At 43.9% G+C, this 18,588-nt stretch overlaps 1 protein-coding gene across 1 annotated transcript; it reads right to left on the bottom strand.

Annotated features, from left to right (window-relative positions):
* Positions 1-12,069: 12,069 nt before the first annotated feature.
* LOC142015292 (alpha-1-antitrypsin-like) lies at positions 12,070-17,725 on the bottom strand. Its single transcript, XM_074998736.1, has 4 exons — positions 17,068-17,725; positions 16,020-16,290; positions 14,122-14,269; positions 12,070-12,261 (listed from the first exon to the last, which is right to left on the bottom strand). Exons 1-4 carry the CDS (start codon positions 17,723-17,725, stop codon positions 12,070-12,072), a joined length of 1,269 nt encoding a protein of 422 aa, XP_074854837.1.
* Positions 17,726-18,588: the final 863 nt, after the last annotated feature.

Below are 18,588 nucleotides of genomic sequence, written 5' to 3'. Positions count from 1 at the left end.
AGACATGCAAAATACACATGCTGCCTGCGAACCCGGCATGAGCACTGCATGAACAGAGGGCTGCAGGCACACACTGCAGCAAGAGAGGTGCTTGATTTACAGTATCAACTCTCAGGTTTCATCCGTGTCCATGCATTTTAGGCTGTATATGTTTTGCTTGCTGCAGCTCTTGCAGGAGCCTTTGCTAATGTAGCCCATGGGATTGCACAGTATTTGTTACAATAAAATGGAGAAAACCTAACTGCTGTGTGACAGATTCACATCTGAGTCCAAAAGAAGGAGCCAAAGAGATGAAAATTAAGTGGCTTCATTGCTTCCCTTACATTGCTCCAAGTGAAATGTTCCACATACAAAAAAATTAGGCTTGTGTACAACTGGAGACCCACCTTGGGCTTGAAACAGGCTCTTTTTACAGGGTTAAATCTGGATTGTGGTTTGGATTACACTTAAGTGTTTTACCAGCATAGCTATGTTGGGAGTGAACATGTTTTATTAATTTATTTTTCACTGGCACAGCTAAACTGGCAAACCAGTGCCTTTGCTTTGGGGGGAAATAAAAAGAGGAGCCAGAACTCAGCTGGGTCTCTGACCCCACCCGCAGCCAATCCCATGGCTGGGGCTGCCAAGGTGCCAGTACTCAGTACCAGCAAGTACCGGCACAAAAACAGCACTGGACAAAACTGGTATATGGATACTTGGGGAAACCAGCATATGCTATACCCATGTAAGCACTTTTGCAATGATCTAATGGCATGCCTTTGAGCATTTTTTGCTGGTTAAGCTATAGCAATACCAGTATAACAGCACTAAGCCCTCCTAGTGGAGGCAATGTCTGACTCAGAAATTGGGGATATTATGTCTTTCATTAAGGCTTTATCTGCACTGAGATGCTTAATAAACTTTGGAAGTGGATTAAAGCTCCAGAGCACAAAGACATTCTTAATGCAGAATGAGAAAGTCTACACAGGATGTAATGCAGAAGAGCTATTGCATAAAGAGAAAAATCCCCCATGCAGCTCTTAAGAATGAAGAATATTTTTCATCTGAGCTCTATGAAATAGCTGCTCCAGCAGCAACTTGTATTTGCAACATTATGTCTCATGCAAGTACCTGTTAGTTTGCACTGTGATGCTGATTTGCTCGGGCAAAGGTAGGAGCTGGCAGTGCATTGGGGGCTGGCCGAAAACTTGGCCTTGACTGCAGAGTAAGGCATAGTTCCGTTGAAATGAAAAACAGTCTGTGCCTTGGAGTCTTTTGCTCAGCAAAGTTTTATCTCCTGGATTCAAGTCAAACAAATGGAAAAAAAGAGGAATGCAAGGTCAGTGTGTAGGCTGCAGATTAAACCCAAAGCTGCTCTTAGACTCACTTGAAGAGAATGGAAAACAAAGATATTAGCTGGTGAAGCATTTTCCTGTGCAGATAATGTCTGAAGAGGGCATTCTAGCTCCCGTTATTAATAGGCTTGTTTTTTATTCTGTGCTTACAATAATTTTATTTGATATTTTTTCATCCTAAACCATGCAGGCAAAGGCTGATTTTTGTGTGCGTGGGTGGGTGGGAAAGGAGCTGCAGTGGCTTCAGAACTGAAAGTAAATGCCAGGGGCAGGTCAGTGCTGAACTCAGCATTTCTCCAAGAGATTAGAATCTGATCTTGGAAGCAAGAGATTTATGAAAGAGGTAAAGGGTCCCAGAAATCATTGTCTCAATTAATATGAAATGGAGGAGCTTTGGCAAAAAGGAAGAAGAAGGGGAGGCCTGGTGTCTAGAGCAGAGGATTGGGAGTTAAGTGATCTGGGTTATATTCCTGTCAGTTAACTGCTCTGTGCCTTGACTATTACAGCTGCAAAATGGGGATAATGGCATGTATCTCTGCCTTTTAAAGCTATGAATGGCAAACCAATATGAGTAAAAATATTAAGATCTTTGACCTTGATCCAGTCAATGTTCTTCTTCTATAAACAGCTCTTGGCTGGCCTACATGATGCATCAAGGTAAACAAGAGTGCTTCTCTCACCCACTCCCCGTGCACTGTAACCTTTCCCGGCCTTGGGCTGGGAGAGGCATTCCAAGCCCACAGACTCCTTTCCTGAGCAAGCAGAGAGGGTGAGAGCAGAGCCTTGGGTCTGTTTGCAGATGTATAAGCCAGTAGTGGTCAGGACCAGCTGCAAATTACAGCTACCTGGGAGCAAGAGTGGGAAGCAGCTCAGGGAAGGGATCGTTCCTCGGCGAGGAGGGCTTAAATTCAACGACGTTTTATTGGCATAAGTTACACAAGCATTGCCAATGCATAAGAGAGAGACAGACCATGCAAAGGCCTCCACCCTAGCAGATCTCAGAACCTAGATCAAAGGACTTGGGACCTGGGAGGGCCTGGAACCCAGCTTGGGGGATGGGTATGAGAGTCTGGGTTCCAGCCCAAGCTGGAATCTCTGCTGCTGCTGCTGCTGCTGTTTTTAGCCCCATAGCACTAGCCCTGCAAGCCTGAGTCCATTGACTCTCTGGCTCTGGGACTTGCCTCTGCGGATTTTTTTTTATGTTTGTTTTGGGTTGTTTAAAAGTGTAGACATTCCCTTCAGCATCAAGGGGTCCTTCAGAGTGCCGCTTATGGGCAGTGCAGCCCATTAGATACACACACAGTCTCACTTGTAGTGCTTTGGGGTAGGGGGTAAAAGCCCATTAGAAACAACTGTTGGAATTTGACCAGGTAAGTGTTTTTGGTGTTGATAGACAACTCATCCTCTGTGTTTGATATCAACAAGCAAGGGGGAGTTTGTTCACCATTCCTCTGTCAGGAAGTGCCAAGTCTTTGGCAGTTCTGCACTCAACACACAATCCAGCTGGGAGGTCCCAGGTATCTGGAATGTGCTAGTAGATCGCCTGAGCAGATCCTTCTTCTCTCCCCATGAGTGGTGTCTGTACCCTGAGGTGATAACAGTTGCTTTCTGGAGGTGGGGGAGCCTCCAAGCAAATCTGTTCACCACCAGGCCTACTGCTTCTGCTCTCTGCAGGGCTTGGGCAGGGTTGCAATCTCCAGTGTGTTCCTCCAAGGACCTGCTTTACATGTTCCCACCAATCCCGTTGATCACCAGGATCCTGGCACAGATTAAGAGAGACGAGGCCAAGTCATTATGATCACCCCAGATTGGCTGTGCCATCAGTGGTTTGGCACGCTGTGGACCTGGTGCTCCCTACCCACCTGCCGTAGAAGGTGGCCTTTGGTGGTGATTACCTGGTGAGTGTCAGAAGTTAAAGTGCTGGCTTCTGAACCTCCATACACTGTTATAAGGAGAAGGTTCTATTGTGGTCTCCTCTGGCCTTTCTGCTGAAGAATGTTTAATCTTCCATATCAACCAGGGCATCTTCCGACCAGTGTTCTGACCTAAACCACATAACTTGGTCAAAAAAAAAAAGGCTTTTACACCTTAGATGTCCATCAAGTGCTGGGATTTTACCAGGAGCTGACCAAGCCTTTCCTCAGGTCTACATAGCTATTAATTGCCATGGTGAATCATACAAAGGGCCTCTCGTGCTCCTCTCAGAGGATCTCCAGTTGGATTTCATCCTGCATCCGGACCTTTTATGACTTAGCTCAGGTTCCACCCACTCCTTTGGCAAAAGCCCAGTCCACCAGAGTTCAGGCTTCTTTGACAGCCTTCCTCACACATGTGCCCACTCGAGATATCTGTCGGGCTGCAACTGGGTCATGGGTCACAAAGAATATTCCATCACCCAGCAGGCCAAATAGGATGCTGTGTTCAGCAGAGCAGTGCTTCAAGCTTCAAGGCCATAACGGCTACCTACCTCCAGAGGTAAAGCTTGGGAGTCACCTAATGTGGAATGGACGTGAGCAAGACCTCGAAGAAGAAAATAAAAGGCTTACAATGCTTAGCGCTCACGTAAAGGACGGTGACCTTGCCATAACTGGTCTTCTTCAAGATGTGCTGCTCATGTTCGTTCAATGACTCACCTTCTGTCCCTACCATCAGTTTTGGTCAAGAAGTAAATGAGGGCAAGGGCCCCTTATACTGCAGCATATGGGCACCTCCCCAGCAGGCACCAGAGCCAGTCCTCTACAAGTACCAGTGAGGAAAAAACTTCCAGCCTCAGTGCACAGGGCAAGTGTGCACTCTAAACATACAGTGGGCATGTGCACCACACCTCGAAGAACTCCGGTTGTGGAAGATAACTCTCTGTTACGAGAGCGCTAATATTAATTACCAAGCAGGGGCTTTGAATCAGATGGGGACCTTGCTCCTAGGGAAAGCTCAGTACTCCAATTCTCTTTCCTGCTTTTTGAACCCTCTGGCTCACCGTTTCTCTCTCTCTCTCTCTCTGTCTTTCATCATTCAACAGACAATGGCGTCTTTGTTTGTAGACTATGTAGAAGAATAAATAGTAAGAGCTTAAAGAACCATAAAATATAAAATAATGACTAGAACAAGATCTAAGTCCGTGTATTATGTAAACATATCTTTGAGCTTGTTTCGTTAGCCGTCCCGCACACAACCTTGCTGACATGCTGTTGCCAGAGACTCACACAATTGTTTATGGTCCAGCAAACAGCACATTGAAAAATATTACCTACCTACAGGAGAAGGATGTTTTACATTCAAAATGTTGATGGGATTCTATTTCTAGATTATGCCAAAAGTGTGACCATTTCTACATTTTAATAAGTTATCACTGACAAACCAGAAGAGACAAAGTGATAAATGACCGGACAAAAGGGTTTTGTCTAACCTGATAAAAAGTAGTTACAGTAATTCTGCTTTTAAAATTGTTTAAATAGTCATTGTCCTCATCGCTGGGCGCAATCTACTGTTTTAGCTTTGTCTTAATATAGTCTCAATGAAATGATATATCATCAGACCTGCCAGTGGTGGTGCCAGGGGGAAGGAGACGACTGTCGTCGTGGGACCTGGCAATTTGAAAGGGCCCAGCACATTCATCCACTGCCACTTTCATAGCAGCAGCAGCAGCAGCAGTGACCAGAGCCCTGGGCCCTTTAGGTCACCGCTGAAGTCCTGGACAGTGCTGAAGGGCAGTGTGGCAGGTCTGGAGGGGGAGGCTAGCCCCAGCCCCACACCTTCTGCCTGAGGCCACTCCCTTTCTGGGAGTGCAGAGCCATCCTCTCCAACCCTCTTTCCCAGGGACCTGGCAATTTTGTCAGCCCCACTGCATATTACATGGTGGTATGTTGAGACCCACTGAGTTCAAGCACAGGGCTCATTTACCAAAGATAAAACAGGACAAATAATGATGAAATCCTGTTTCAAATGGACATTGTTTTTTTAATGTGTTTTTCTGTCATGTTGCAAAAGGCCGAGTTAGAGCATCAGAGGCCATTGGCCAGAGTAAAGGTACAACTAGGCACTCCTGTCAAGGACCAGGACTACATTTTTCTACCTGCTGTGCAAACACAGAACAAAAAGACCTGCCCCAAGGAGTTTACAATTGAAGTATAGAAGCAGAATCAACAGAGGGTTACAGATACTTGGGGGATTCCATGGAGCAATGAGATGGTGTTGTCCAGCACGGTAGGCAGTGGCCTCCATGACCCTGCAGCCTGTTGTCATGGTACCATGGTAAAGGAAAGTTTTGAGGCGGGATTTGACATTGGATAATGAGGTGGCTTTGTAGGGAGCTTTTCCCAAGCATGAGGGGCAGCTTAGGAGAAAGCATGAAGGTGCTTGACTAAAAATGTGACCTGTGGGCAGTTGTAGGCTGCCACCTTTGAGGTACAAAAAACTGGGGCTACTGAAATGGTAGTGGACTTATAAAACTGGGCGAATGGCAGAGTGTACTGAGCTTGCTTACAAATTGCCGTCTGTGATTACCTCAGAAAGGGACCACCCAAGGCAAGGCTGAGCAGATGACATCCCTGTGGACAGCAGAGGCTGGCACCATTGCCTGATTGGAGGTGGCTTGTTAACGAATGAAGGATGATAGGTCTAGTGGGGAGTGACTGTGAAGGACCCTGAAAATGAACACCGGCAGCCCTTTTGTCAAACGAGGTCTCTCTGAACTCTCCATACTCCTGCCAGCCAGAGACACGTGTGTTTGCCAGCCGCCGCCTCTTCCGTTGCTGGATCTGCCAGTCCAGCACTCTTTGCTTTAGGACCCAGGGCTTAGTTAATGGCCCTCCCATACCACCCATGAGGGTTTCATATGCAAGAAAGCTCATCCCAACAGCTTGCGTTCTAGAAGGAGGAAGTAAAGATGGCAGACCTGAGAATTTCCCTCTCTCTATTCTTCGTATTTGGTATTTCAACACTTCTGTTGCTTGGCTGGAGCCAACAGTGGAGAAATGAGAAGCTGAAAATGGAAAGTGTTAACTAAACTATCTTGAAACTCATAAATAATTCAGCGCTGGGTCTGCTGAGGTCTAGAATGAAAGATCGACAAAGTTTTTATGTTCCCACCCTGTCTAGCATTAGGTAGCCAGCCCAAGCAACCCTGAACATTTACGGCTGCTGCAATGAGAGCTGTTTGACAGCAACAAAGAATGTTCCTAACCATAGCTGAAGAAGAGTTAAATAGTACCAGGCACACCCTTAATTATCTTGAGGCAAGTTTTGTTTTCTATAATAATAATAATTAATAATGATAAATAGTACATCTCCAAGAGCTTTGTAAAGCAGGTCAGCATGGTCTCCATTTTACATGTGGGAAACTGAGGCACAGAGAGGGGCTGTTTTCTTGCAGACATTACCCAGCAAGCCAATGGCAAAACCCCAGTCTCCTGAGTCCCAGTCCAGTGTGCCCCATGCACAAGGCCTCACTGCCTCTTCTTAAAGCTCTCAGTTCCATGGCGAAGCTGCCCTCCTCCTTGCAACAAGTGCTTTGTAGAACACCACTCATTGTAATGTGCAAACTGTTTTGACCCCATAACTGGAGAGCACGAGGGCACAAAATCCCTGCGCTGTGCTTGTGCAGGGAGGGGAGTAAGCCTGCTGCCTGTCCCCACCTCTCTTCTGGGCTGAGAAGGGGTTCCTCAGGTTGTGTTCAGGGATGTGAGAGCAGGGACTGGTCTTTTGATACTCTTCCCTTTCAGTGGATGGGGAGCAGAAGGAGGCTTGGTTCTGCTCACAATTTACTGGCTAGATTAGCTGTCTGAGCATTTGGGGACAGAAAGCTGCACCCCAGAAAAAGAGCAAGTAGCATAGTCCTGTCCCTGAAACATTGGTGGGCAGGGCAGGACATGTGCCAATATGAAACCTGACTCCATCCTGGAGCTACTCTTTGGGTGGTGCAGCTGTTTACCCTCCTGTCAGCTGAGTCTAACACCCTCGCTACCGCTACACTACTACGGGCGCAGGAAACGTGCCTTTGTCTTTTCGAATCTGTGGACCATTGCTACTGAACTGAAACGATTGGTCGGGAGGCCGGGCTTCAGGCCTGGGTGGCATGTACCCTTCCCAGCTGTGGCTAATCATGCTATAACTTAAAGCAAGGCAGCGAAGAATGAGAATGTGTGTCTGATTCTTTGTAGCCTGAGCCTGAGGGCATCGTGTGTGTATGAGTGTGATGACTAATGTAGGCTGTGCAGCAGCAAAGTCAACAACATCCTCCTTCTGCACAAATGGTATCTTACAGGTGGGAGGAAAAAAGTGTTGTAATGCAGGAGTGAGAGTGGGAGGCTCTGAAAAGATCTGGAGGGGAGAGAGGAAATGCAAAGAAGCCGTATAATGAAGAAGTCGTCTGGTTTGGGATGCAGACATGATGGGAGAGAAGAAGGAAAGGGTGCAGAGCAACGAAACGAGAGAGGTTGAGCAGCACACTAGGCAATGAGAGAAAGATCCTGTAGGCACTTCAGCCCTGGCTCTGATGAAGAATGCAATGGAAAGTAACACTGAGCTGCCTATTAACCAGGAGCCATAACTGCCAGTTGTGGAGATACTCCAGTCCTGAATCAGCCACAGAAAACAATCAATAATCCATGATAAAAAAGAAAAAAAAAGCAAAGTTAAAATACGGAGAAACATGTATACTACAGATACAGTAGAGTACTCAGAATGGAGCCAGGATCACTATTTGTCATAGAAGATGGCCATCATGTCGGCTGTGGCATACAACGTGAGTCTACGTACATTTTTCTTACAATTCTTTCCTTTCTCAGTTCCAAGAATCCTTAATAATTCATCAATACCTTGGCTCCACTTGCTTCCAACCCCAATTACAAAGACAAAAAAGTGGACATCTCTACTCCCACTTAGTTCTTTAATATCCTCTTCCACGCTGGAGTAGAAGGTCACCTTTTCACAGTGGGCCCTGTCCAAACTAACAGAATTATCTTCCCACTGAATGGTAACAACCCCCACAAATAAAAACAATATTGGCTTAAGCAAATAGCCATATTTGTTCCTTAAATATGGTCCCACTATTGCTTTCCATCCTAACTTACTTATTTTGCCAATACCACAGCTACTACCCTAGCATATATTTTTATTTGATCATCTTTCTTTTTAAAACATTTCCTGGACACATGCAGGGTTGTTTCCTGAACCATGCCATACTATCTACGCATTGCCTGTATTTCATTTCTCCCCATAGCTAGTGTCTCTCAGGAAGGAAAAAACATTAGCTCTTAATTTTAGTGCACTGAAAAAAGAAGCAGATTTAGCCATGTATGATCGAATAAAAAGAAGAATTATTAATCAGGTCATTTTTAAAATACTTAATCCCAGTTCCTTGGTATCTTAAGGTGTATCACCTTTCACATTCCACGTCCCTCTACTTTTTCAAATTCAGGATAACTGCACTATATAGTCTTATCAAGTAAATGTCCCGGTGTTTGCATATATATGTTATACAGGCTGAACCTCTCTAATCCAGAACTCTCTCGCTGGCAATATCTGTAATCCGGCACGATTTTACTTCTCTGAATGACTGCTTACCATGGGTATGGCCAAGTTACCTATGGTCCCATAAAGTTTGTTGCTAGACACCAATCCTGGATCTGTGTCCTCTGCTGTTATTTGGCTGTAATTTGACCCTAAATGTCTTTCAAGAGACAAGTAAGCAAAGTAAGTGTTGGTAATGCTGCTAGACAACATCGACCTTCCTTGGTCCAGTAAACTCTGTCATCTGGCACCATTCATGTCCCCAGGATGCCATTTTAGAGAGGTTCAATATCTATATCTATATCGATGATAAATGTATCTAATCATCTCATGAAACCTCTCTGTTTCTAAATTAGCATATATAGTATCTGAATATTAAATTGTCAGTTTGTATTTTGCTGACATACCATACATTCATTCCTCTTCTCCAGCAGCAGAATGACCTACAAGGGAGATGACCATATTTAACCTTATGGAAGCTTTGGGCCTGGTTTTCTTCTCACATTCCCTGGAATGAACAAAATGCTGCTCTACTGAAATCCACAGCACCAGGTTCTCAGCCAGTGCAAATTGATGTAGCTCCGTTGACATTACCAGGGCTCTACTGAGCTACCTGGTTGAACATGTGGGCCAAATGAGGTGCACCTGAGTAAGCGAACAAATAAGCCTTGGGTATGTCATTGTCTTTTCTGTTGGTCAAGATCTTAGGAGATGTGATGAAACAGGCAGAGGCTGGTGAAGACAGTGCTACACCAGAGAGGCATCTTTTGAAAAGATTTGTACTATCATGTGGGCTGCTTTGCAAATGAATGGCCACGTACGCCCTAATGCAAATGATCCTAGCCAGGGTGCCATTCAAACAGATGGATGAGTGTGCGAAGAAGCCAGCAAGGCTGCCTAGCATATGTGCATTCTTTGTAGGTGTTGCTGGCAGAAATCCTAGTGAAGGATGTTTATATTTTTGGTCTATCTGCAGGATACACACCTATAGTTAGAGAAAGAGTGTTAACCTGGAAAAGGGACATTTAACAACTCTTTCTCAGTTAGCTTTCCTGTTGGGAACTTAAAGCCAAAGTGTTTTGTGAAGCCCATTTTGCCTAGGTTTACAAACACATTTTCCCATTCCCTTGACCTGTGACAGTGGAGGCCGTGCTTTTGCTCTCTGTCTCACATCCATAAATAATGAAGTTGCAAGCAGCAATAGTTATTTTACCTCTACTTTTGGCACTGGTGCAATTGCTGCTAGAATACTGTGTCTGGTGCCCACAGTTTGAGAAGGACATTGATAGATTGGAGAGGTTTCAGAGCAGGGTCATGAGAACGTTCAAGAGATCAGAAAATTTGTGCTCAATCTATTCAGCTTAACGCAGGGAAGGTTAGGTGGTTAGTTGGGTATAGACTAAGTTTCTACCTGTGGAACAAATATTTTATCTTGTATCTTTCATCATATATCATATCATTCAGTTAGCAGAAGCTATATCTGGGTTTAATGGCTTGAAAATGTGATTTTTAACAATGAGAGCAATTAATCTTCAGAACAATGTACAGAGAGTGATGGTAGATTCTTCATTGCTTCTTTTGAATCAAAAATATGAGATAGTTTTGTCCTAAAAAAATCTGCTCTAAAAATCATTTTGTGATCTGAGTTACACAGAAGATCAAACTAGATTAAGGGTGTCCAACCGTTTTTCACTGGGGACCACATGGCAATTTTTTACGTGTTCCAGGGGGCCAAACACAAAATAGCCCCAAACCGCCCTCCTGCCCCCAGCCTTAAACCCCCCACTGCCCCAAACTTAGACACCCTGCAGCTCCAAACCAACTCCCTGCCCCCAGCCTTAGCCCCCCCTCACCTGCCCCGAGGCTCAAGCCACTCTGCTGCTGGCCCCATGGAAGCCAGCCCTGAGCTGGATAAAAGGGCTCCGTGAGCTGGATTCTGGCCCCTGAGCCGCCTGTTGGACACCCCTGAACTATATGAAAAGCTCACATTCGCTATATCCATGCCTGTATTGAGACTGCCTTGCTAAATGGGAATTTCTCCAGTGTGGGGTGTTCCCTCAGAAGGTGGAATTGCCTGCATGACTCCCCTTCTGCCCCTGTGAGACCACCCAGTTGCTGGGGTTATGATGGGAGAAAGAGTATGTGGCTGCTACACCTGCCTGATATTTGCTTCCCACAGCAATTCTTTGGAAGTTATTAATAGCCACTGAAACTTAGACCAGCCCTAAATCTGCATTAAGTTGTGCCCTGGAACTAGGGTGGAATCTGGCACAGCATAGGTGGTTATAGGGATCTCAACCATTGCACATATTCATTCTTCAACTCCTTTGACAGGGGTGAGTGAAATAGCAGCATTGTACTGTGTCACCAAAGGTCTTTTCTACATTTCTTCCAATGGGGGACAAGGACTCCCCAGTGCCGACATACTTACAAGCCAAAACGCACTCCATGCTCAACCTGCTCTAGCCCACATGGACTCATGAGGTGGGTGCATCTTTAACAGAGTTGAAGTTCAAATACACACCCAGACTATCCAGGCTTGGTGAATTTTACATCACTTGGCTGGATATCTTGTGGGAGCAAGCTTTTCTGTGGTGTATGATTAGCACTGCAAGTTCCCCTGGAAACTGAACATTTCAGACCCTAAAGGATAATCTGCTGCCTGCACAATTCTATTCATGGACACGTACTTGAGGTGAGTGAGAAAAGTTAAGTACTTTTAAAATAGGTTTGTCCATTCCCAATGGTGACCTCGTAAAAGGTGAGCCTTTATTTCACCTTATCTCCTCTCCTTCCCACCCCAACCTCCAGCTCCCTTCACTTCCCAGCACAGTGCCACTTGTCCAGCTATGATAGAACAACACCATTTCTGCTCTGCTAGCAAAATTCTTCAACATTTCCTCCAAAGCACATTAGCTGACAGCCAAAAATTAAACAAAAGGCTTCTATTGTGATGCAAATCACTCTGGTTGTGTGCAGGAAGTTGTACAAAACTCTCTTAAATCTCATCTGTCAGAATTTTTTTCTTTACTGCCCTATTTAAAAAAAAAATTGCCAGCCCACCTTAGACAACCATGCTGCTTACACCCAGTTCATCTTTTTCAGCACCAGTTTTATTTGGATGTTGATTGGAAGTATTCGCTAAGAAAGCAAGGGATAGTTCTAATCAGTCAATTCAGGTTGCAAACCTTCTTTATTTAATAATTGCCTCCTCAACTGATAGCACTTAATGCTCGGTGGGGTTATATATTTTCCCAACAAAAAGTGTACTCTTGGTAACTCCATCAAAAATAAGCAACAGGAAGGGGGAATTGAATTCAGTGACTTGAGGCAGAGACATGGGCATTATTTCAATTGCAGTGGCTGCTGCCGCCTCTGTGCCTCTCTCATCCACGTTGAGCACGGCCTTATGGACAACCTGTGGGAGACAAAACACACGCTGCAGTTCTGGGCAGAGAACAGTTAGTTGTAAGTAAACATGAATCTGGTCACTACTAGAGCTTCCTAGAAAGTCTACTGGGGTGGAGTGGGCAGAAGGGCAGGACTAAATGGACACTGCAGAAAGAGAGGAAGTTCTCTAATTCTAGCAACTGCCACCTCTCTGAGAAAGAAGAGCATGGAATCATAGAAATGCAGAGCTGAAAGGAACCTCAAGAAGTTGTATAGTCCATCATCCCGCACTGTGGCCAGGTCAAGTATACCACGTCTGTGTCTGACATACGTTCATCAACCTGTTCTCATAAACCATCAGTGATGGATATTCCACAGCCTTCCTAGGTAACCTGGTCCAGTGATTAACTGCCATTATAGTCAGAAAGTTACCTAAGCCTCCCTTGCTGCAAATTGCACCAGTTATGTCTTACCCTCAGTACATATGAAGACCAACTGATCAAGGAAAAAATTGTAGCTATAGGTCTCTCTCTCCTTATAACGTTCTTTTACATATTTGAAGACTGTCATCATGTTTCACCTTCTATCTTCTCTGGACTAAACACTCACAAGTCTTTCAACCTTTCCTCACAGGTCAGGTTTTCTGTACTTCTTTTCATTGTCATTCTCAGGACGCCCATTCGTTTGCATCTTTCTTAAAGTGTGGTGGACCAAACTGGCCATGAAGGATGTGTAGGAGCCATCCCTCTATGAAGGAGATTTTTGTTTCAATCTACAAAAAAAAAAATTCACTCCCAGATCTTGAAGCTCTCTGGAAGGGGCAGAAAACTGGCTTGTAAGGGATTTTGGCTGAAATTCACCTGCGTGCAGAGGAACAGAACAAAGCTCTTGCAAGGCTCCAGTACCTCTTAGGCCCTCTGAGACTCATACGTATGAGAGAAGCATGTAACTTGCTTTTATTAATCTGTTTATGCCTAGGAGAAAGGAAGCAACTGAAGGCCTTTGGGCAAACACATGTAAACAGACACTATTAATGACATCCAGTTAAACTCCAGAAATCAGTCCAGAAACATAGATGCTTATCTGAAACATCTCTCAGCTCTTTTCTTCCTCCTCTGTGCCTCACCCCCTCATGATACCTCACCTTGAGTTGCCTTCTTGTGGGGAATGGGATACCCTTATTTAACCTAGCTCCTGCCTGTACTTCTTGAAGATCCATTGGGGTGGCCAGCCTGCACTCTGCTCCTGTTTTCATAGAACAGTAGGTTTAGCAGCATCTTCCATGTACTTTTGGCAGCATCTGTTGTGAATCAAGCTTCCTGTTCACCCTCTCAGACTTCTGGAGGGGAACTCAAGATATGCTCTGGAGAATCCACAGCCTTAAAATGCGTAAAAGACTGTTGCTGAAGAGACACCTTATCCTGTGTCTACAGTGTCACAGAAGAATCAACCTTAGGTACACAACTCCAGCTATATTAATAAAGGGTTGAGTTACAGCAGGGTGGAGGGTTACATTGAGTTACAGCAGGGTGGGGGATGTGATGGGAGAGTCTCTCCCATCACCTCCCTTTACTCTTCTTGTTGAGGGTAGACTAACAGGGTGATCTGGAGAGTGATCTGCCATTGATTTGGCAGGTTTTCACGAGACCCATGGAATCTAACACTGGTGGATCGATCTCAGAGAATCAATCATTTCTTTAGTATCGATGGAGCTAATCTGAAATCCAGGCTGGCCTTTGGTGTAAAACGCCTCAGCCTAAGTGGAGTAAAGCCGGGGATGGATCCATAGTGACTGACCATCAGACATGGTGGCACTGTGCTAAACAAGCTACATTTTACCACGGCATTTTGAAAAGGGAAGAAGAACCCCTCTGTTTGCAAAACTTACTCTTGAAACCTTCAGCTCCTGTTTCCCAGTGATGCCAGAGAGATCAGCTTTGTCGGAGAACACATCAATAACGCCCATGTTGATGAGATGGCTCTTTAAATCATAGGTACCAGCAACGGAAAATTTTGGAATATACAAGTTTACTGAGCTGTTAGAAAAAATACAAGAAGTTAAAATATTGCACTTTGGTCAGAGTACAGTGTACACGCTGTTACTAGAAAATCTCAGGGAGTAAACGTGCTCCTTTGTGTGGGTACTATCTGTCCCTCTGATTTGCAGTGCTTTCAGATGGTGATGCAGATAATGGGCCTAACTCATCTCTAGTGTAATGACTCTGGCTTGGGTGACATTACACCAAGCATAATATTAGCCATTTAGTTCATGTGGTTTTTTACATGTTTTGGACTTACACCCATGATTAATTTAACACAAGATGTAACACAAGCTGTTCCAGAGTAAGCAGCTGAGAATTGCATTAACTTTTTTTTTTCAGCATTACATTGCCAGCTGCTATCCAATTCACTGCCTGATATCTCCAAATACTCTGTGATGCTTTATATTTGTGTCCTCAGTGACTGCTGCAGCACATCCCCATTTAGTATCATCTAGCTAATTAGCGCCAGCAAACCAAATTGTAAACCTGCTTGTTAAATATGACAGGACTAACACTGATCTCTGTCTCAGTGGATCCCTTGCCCAATTTAACTTTGGACTTGATCCAAAGGCCACTGACGCATATTGAAAAATTCCAATTATCTTTATCAGCACATATTGATTACACCCCTTTACTCCATGCCCATATCAAATCAATGTGTGCTAATTTATCTAGTAAGAGTCTATTTGATGTTGCACCAAATGCTTTACAAAGCTACAGCTATTTTAGCAAACACAGCACTATGTTAAACAAGAGCTAAGGCTGCTGTGGAGACAGCCATGGGTGCAAATTGGCTGATCCTGATTATAAACAGTGACTTCACAAGGAACTCCGTGAGGTTGGCCAGATTTGATTTATGAAGCTTCTCTAATGGTGCTGGTATGTCTTCTCTTACTAACAAGCTGCTGCAATGAAAAGTTGCAGCTGGTGTTCCAGTGGTGGGAGATAGCAGAACTTCATCAGAATGTTCTGGTTTGAAAAATAAAACCCTAGAAAAATCAGGAAATCTGCAAATAAACAAAACTGGGTGGATTATGAAATTCAGTGGGCCTTGTAAATGTCTTTAACAAGTACTTCTAGTATTCTTCAGATCTAAAAATGAGTGAGTAGTCCATTTTATGCACACCATCTCCCCGTGTCTCCTAGGTGAAAGTTTGTCATAATTTTCTTAACTTTCACACAATGAGATTCTTGGGTTCTTCAGCTTAGTGTGTTTGTCATGATTCTGGCGTATGAAAGATGTTACTTCCACTGGCAATTTGTGAATCTATTTTAACATGCACTTCTATCCTGACAAGTGACTGAAGAAGTTGCCTTTTCTTGCTTAACCAAACTGATTACATTAGTGATTCAAACACACCTTTGCTACTTTTCATTCCTGGCTGCCCTGCAGAACTGATGCAGCTCTGGGAAAGAGAGCTGGATTCTAGTCCAACCCATGCATCACTGGAAGAATGATTAAATATAGTTCAGCTGCAGGATCTTTATTGATCTGGATGCCTGGTCCAAAAAAGAACCCAGCTTAACTCTGAAAGCTCAGTGTTGGCAGTGAGGAGGAAAAAAAAATTAAACTGAGCAGGTCTGATTTGGAGTAACCAAGGGACGGTAAACATAGAATCCCCGGGTGCCATTGTCCCTGATTCACTTTTCAAAGTAGACCAGCACTTCAGATGCACTATGCCCATATGTTTGAATGGGTGACTCCATAATACTTTGAAGTGGTACCCGACTGCCAAATGATTACCTTCGCCGGAGTGAGTTTGACCATCTGGTCACAGTTTCTTTCCATAAGGCATCTTCCACCTGCTTCATTTTTCCTTTTTCAGGCAAAATAAAGTATGCCATAGCACTTCCATTGTAATGAAGTTGGACCACTGTGCAAGACAGCTCCTCATCAAAATGGAGGTAAAACATGCCCATTCTGTGCATCATGGGAACTTTAATGGTTGTGTCCTCATCCACGAAGAAGTCTCGTTCTGTAGTGAATTCTGGATTGAAAGGTTTTTCCCACTTGCCTAACAGAAAGAATTCAGTTGAATATTCCAGGAAAGAGGAATTACACATACAGTCCAAGGTGGGTGTTTGGTTTTCCACATATTTCTTTCTATATCAACAACACTTGTTTCAAATCATAATGGAATGATTTGATATTTGTTAAACTAGGTCAGTTTATGTGATTAACAATCTGGACAATTTCCCATAAGTTAAAAAAAAAAAAAACAAAAAAAAAAAACCTGTAGTTTTCTTGTTTTAGGTTCTAATCCTAGAATTTGAGGACTGGAAGGGACCTCGAGAGGCCATCGAGTCCAGCCTCCTGCCCCAATGGCAGGACCAAGTACTGTCTAAACCATCCCTGGTAGACATCCATCCAACCTGTTCTTAAATATCTCCAGCGATGGAGATTCTACAACCTCCCTTGGCAATTTATTCCACTGTTTGACCACCCTGACAGTTAGGAACTTTTTCCTAATGTCCAACCTAAACCTCCCTTGTGCCAGTTTAAGTCCATTGCTTCTTGTTCTATCCTCAGAGGCCAAAAAGAACAAGTTTTCTCCCTCCTCCTTATGACACCCTATTAGATACCTGAAAACCGCTATCATGTCACCCCTCAATCTTCTCTTTTCCAAACTAAACAAGCCCAATTCTTTCAGCCTTTCTTCATAGGTCACATTCTCTAGACCTTTAATCTAGAGGATTTGTTGCTCTTTTCTGGACCCTCTCTAATACCAACCATACTCAGCTACCTAAAGCTCCCATATTAAATAGACCTTTGACTGTATATGTCTGCTTACCTTTAAAGAAGATATAGCTAACCAAAATCATTGCAGTCTCTGGATCAAGATTCTTGACTAATTCAACAATTTTCCCATGTGTTTTCTTCTCTACATAATCATTGATCTGCTTCTGAGCTTCTGCAGTATTCTTGAAGTTGACAGTAAAAGCTTCTGCTTCATACAGGGTTTTGATGTCAGCTAAGAACTTCTCTAGTATTTTCAATTTTTCTTTTAGAAATAAGGCATTTCCTAGGTCAAGTTGAAGTTCCCTGCCAGGCTGGTTTAGCATGTGGATGAGGCTATGGAAACCATCATGTATCTCCTTCTCCTGAAGCTCTGTCAGATTAAAGGAAAGTCCTTCCAGAATCTGAGTCAAGGTGGCTGATTTAGCACCATGGGCCAACATTGCAAAGGCAGTGGAGATACAGACAGGAGAGAAAAAAATGTTCTTCTTTGGTGCAGCTTTGGTAATCTGATTGTAGAGTCTAAATGCAAAATCATCATTGCTGGGAACTAGTTTGAGGTAGTCCATGGTTTCACTTATGTGCTTCTCACGATGTTCCTCAGGAGCTGTAGCTTCATGGTCTTTGTGTTCATTGTGGTGGTCAGGCAGGTGGTCACAATGGGCAGCAGTATGAAGCCCGGCAAGTAACAAACACAGATAGAGGGTGGGCATAATCTTCCAGTGGAACTACTGTCTGTGGAAAAAACAAATGAGCTAGTAAGTGCAAATAAATAAACCTAATAGTGAAAATTACTCCCGTCCCCATATAATATTATGATTCTCTCATTAGTAATTTTAAGTGTTCATCTGGCTCAGTTCTGCTCTGAATGATATTTTTAGCTGCCCTGCAGTTCTCCTTCATGTTCCCTCATCCCCATGACCATCCAGAGTTACTGCTGAAAAAAGTAAGGGTAGGTCACTGAAGGTGTTGTGTATTTGATTTAACCCAAAGGACACAGGGTGAGACTATGCAGTGGATGCAACTTTATTCATATAGACACATGTGCCTGTCTAAAGTATGGCCTCACTTTTGAGCTAAAATACTATACTTCTGGAGATTGTTTTTGATACTAAGACTCTAAAATTATGTCTATGATAGAGAGTTTTGTAGACAAAACTCGTGGAACATGTACACATAGTGTGTTTTGTTGTCAGAAACTGTGGACAAAAAAGCTGTGTAGACACGCTGGGGAGCCCTTTTGTTGACAGAATGGTTCAAAAATCGATCCACTTTTATAGTAGACAGGACCTGTTGACAGAAATTTTGTGGGAACATCTCTTCTGACAGTGATTGCTGTAGACAGATGCTTATAGTGTAGATGTAGCCTAAGATTTTTCACAACAAGAGGGCCACTGGGTTAGGATATCCAGACATCTTGTGAGTCAGGAAAAGGGGAAGAACTGGGCAGGTAAGAATCACTATTCAAAGCTGAATACAAGTTGAGGGGACATGTCTGGACTGGTTCTTATGGCCTCCAAACTAACTCCTTCATGCTCTATGCTTGCCTTTAAATACTCTAATTATTGTTAGGCTT

The sequence above is a fragment of the Carettochelys insculpta genome, chromosome 6 (genome assembly GCF_033958435.1).
Source record: "Carettochelys insculpta isolate YL-2023 chromosome 6, ASM3395843v1, whole genome shotgun sequence".
NCBI lineage: Eukaryota > Metazoa > Chordata > Testudines > Carettochelyidae > Carettochelys > Carettochelys insculpta.
The sequence above is the reverse complement of the archived record's forward strand: the minus strand, read 5'-3'. Positions and strand labels throughout refer to the sequence as shown.

Excerpts from the sequence above, each read along its gene's own strand:
- LOC142015292 (XM_074998736.1), bottom strand. The coding sequence starts at position 17,725 with ATGCCCACCCTCTATCTGTGTTTGTTACTTGCCGGGCTTCATACTGCT. Across the intron at positions 14,270-16,019 it reads TCAAACTCACTCCGGCGAAG|CTCAGTAAACTTGTATATTC; the intron begins GTAATCATTTGG and ends TTTTTCTAACAG. Across the intron at positions 12,262-14,121 it reads AGGAGCTGAAGGTTTCAAGA|GTTGTCCATAAGGCCGTGCT; the intron begins GTAAGTTTTGCA and ends TGTCTCCCACAG.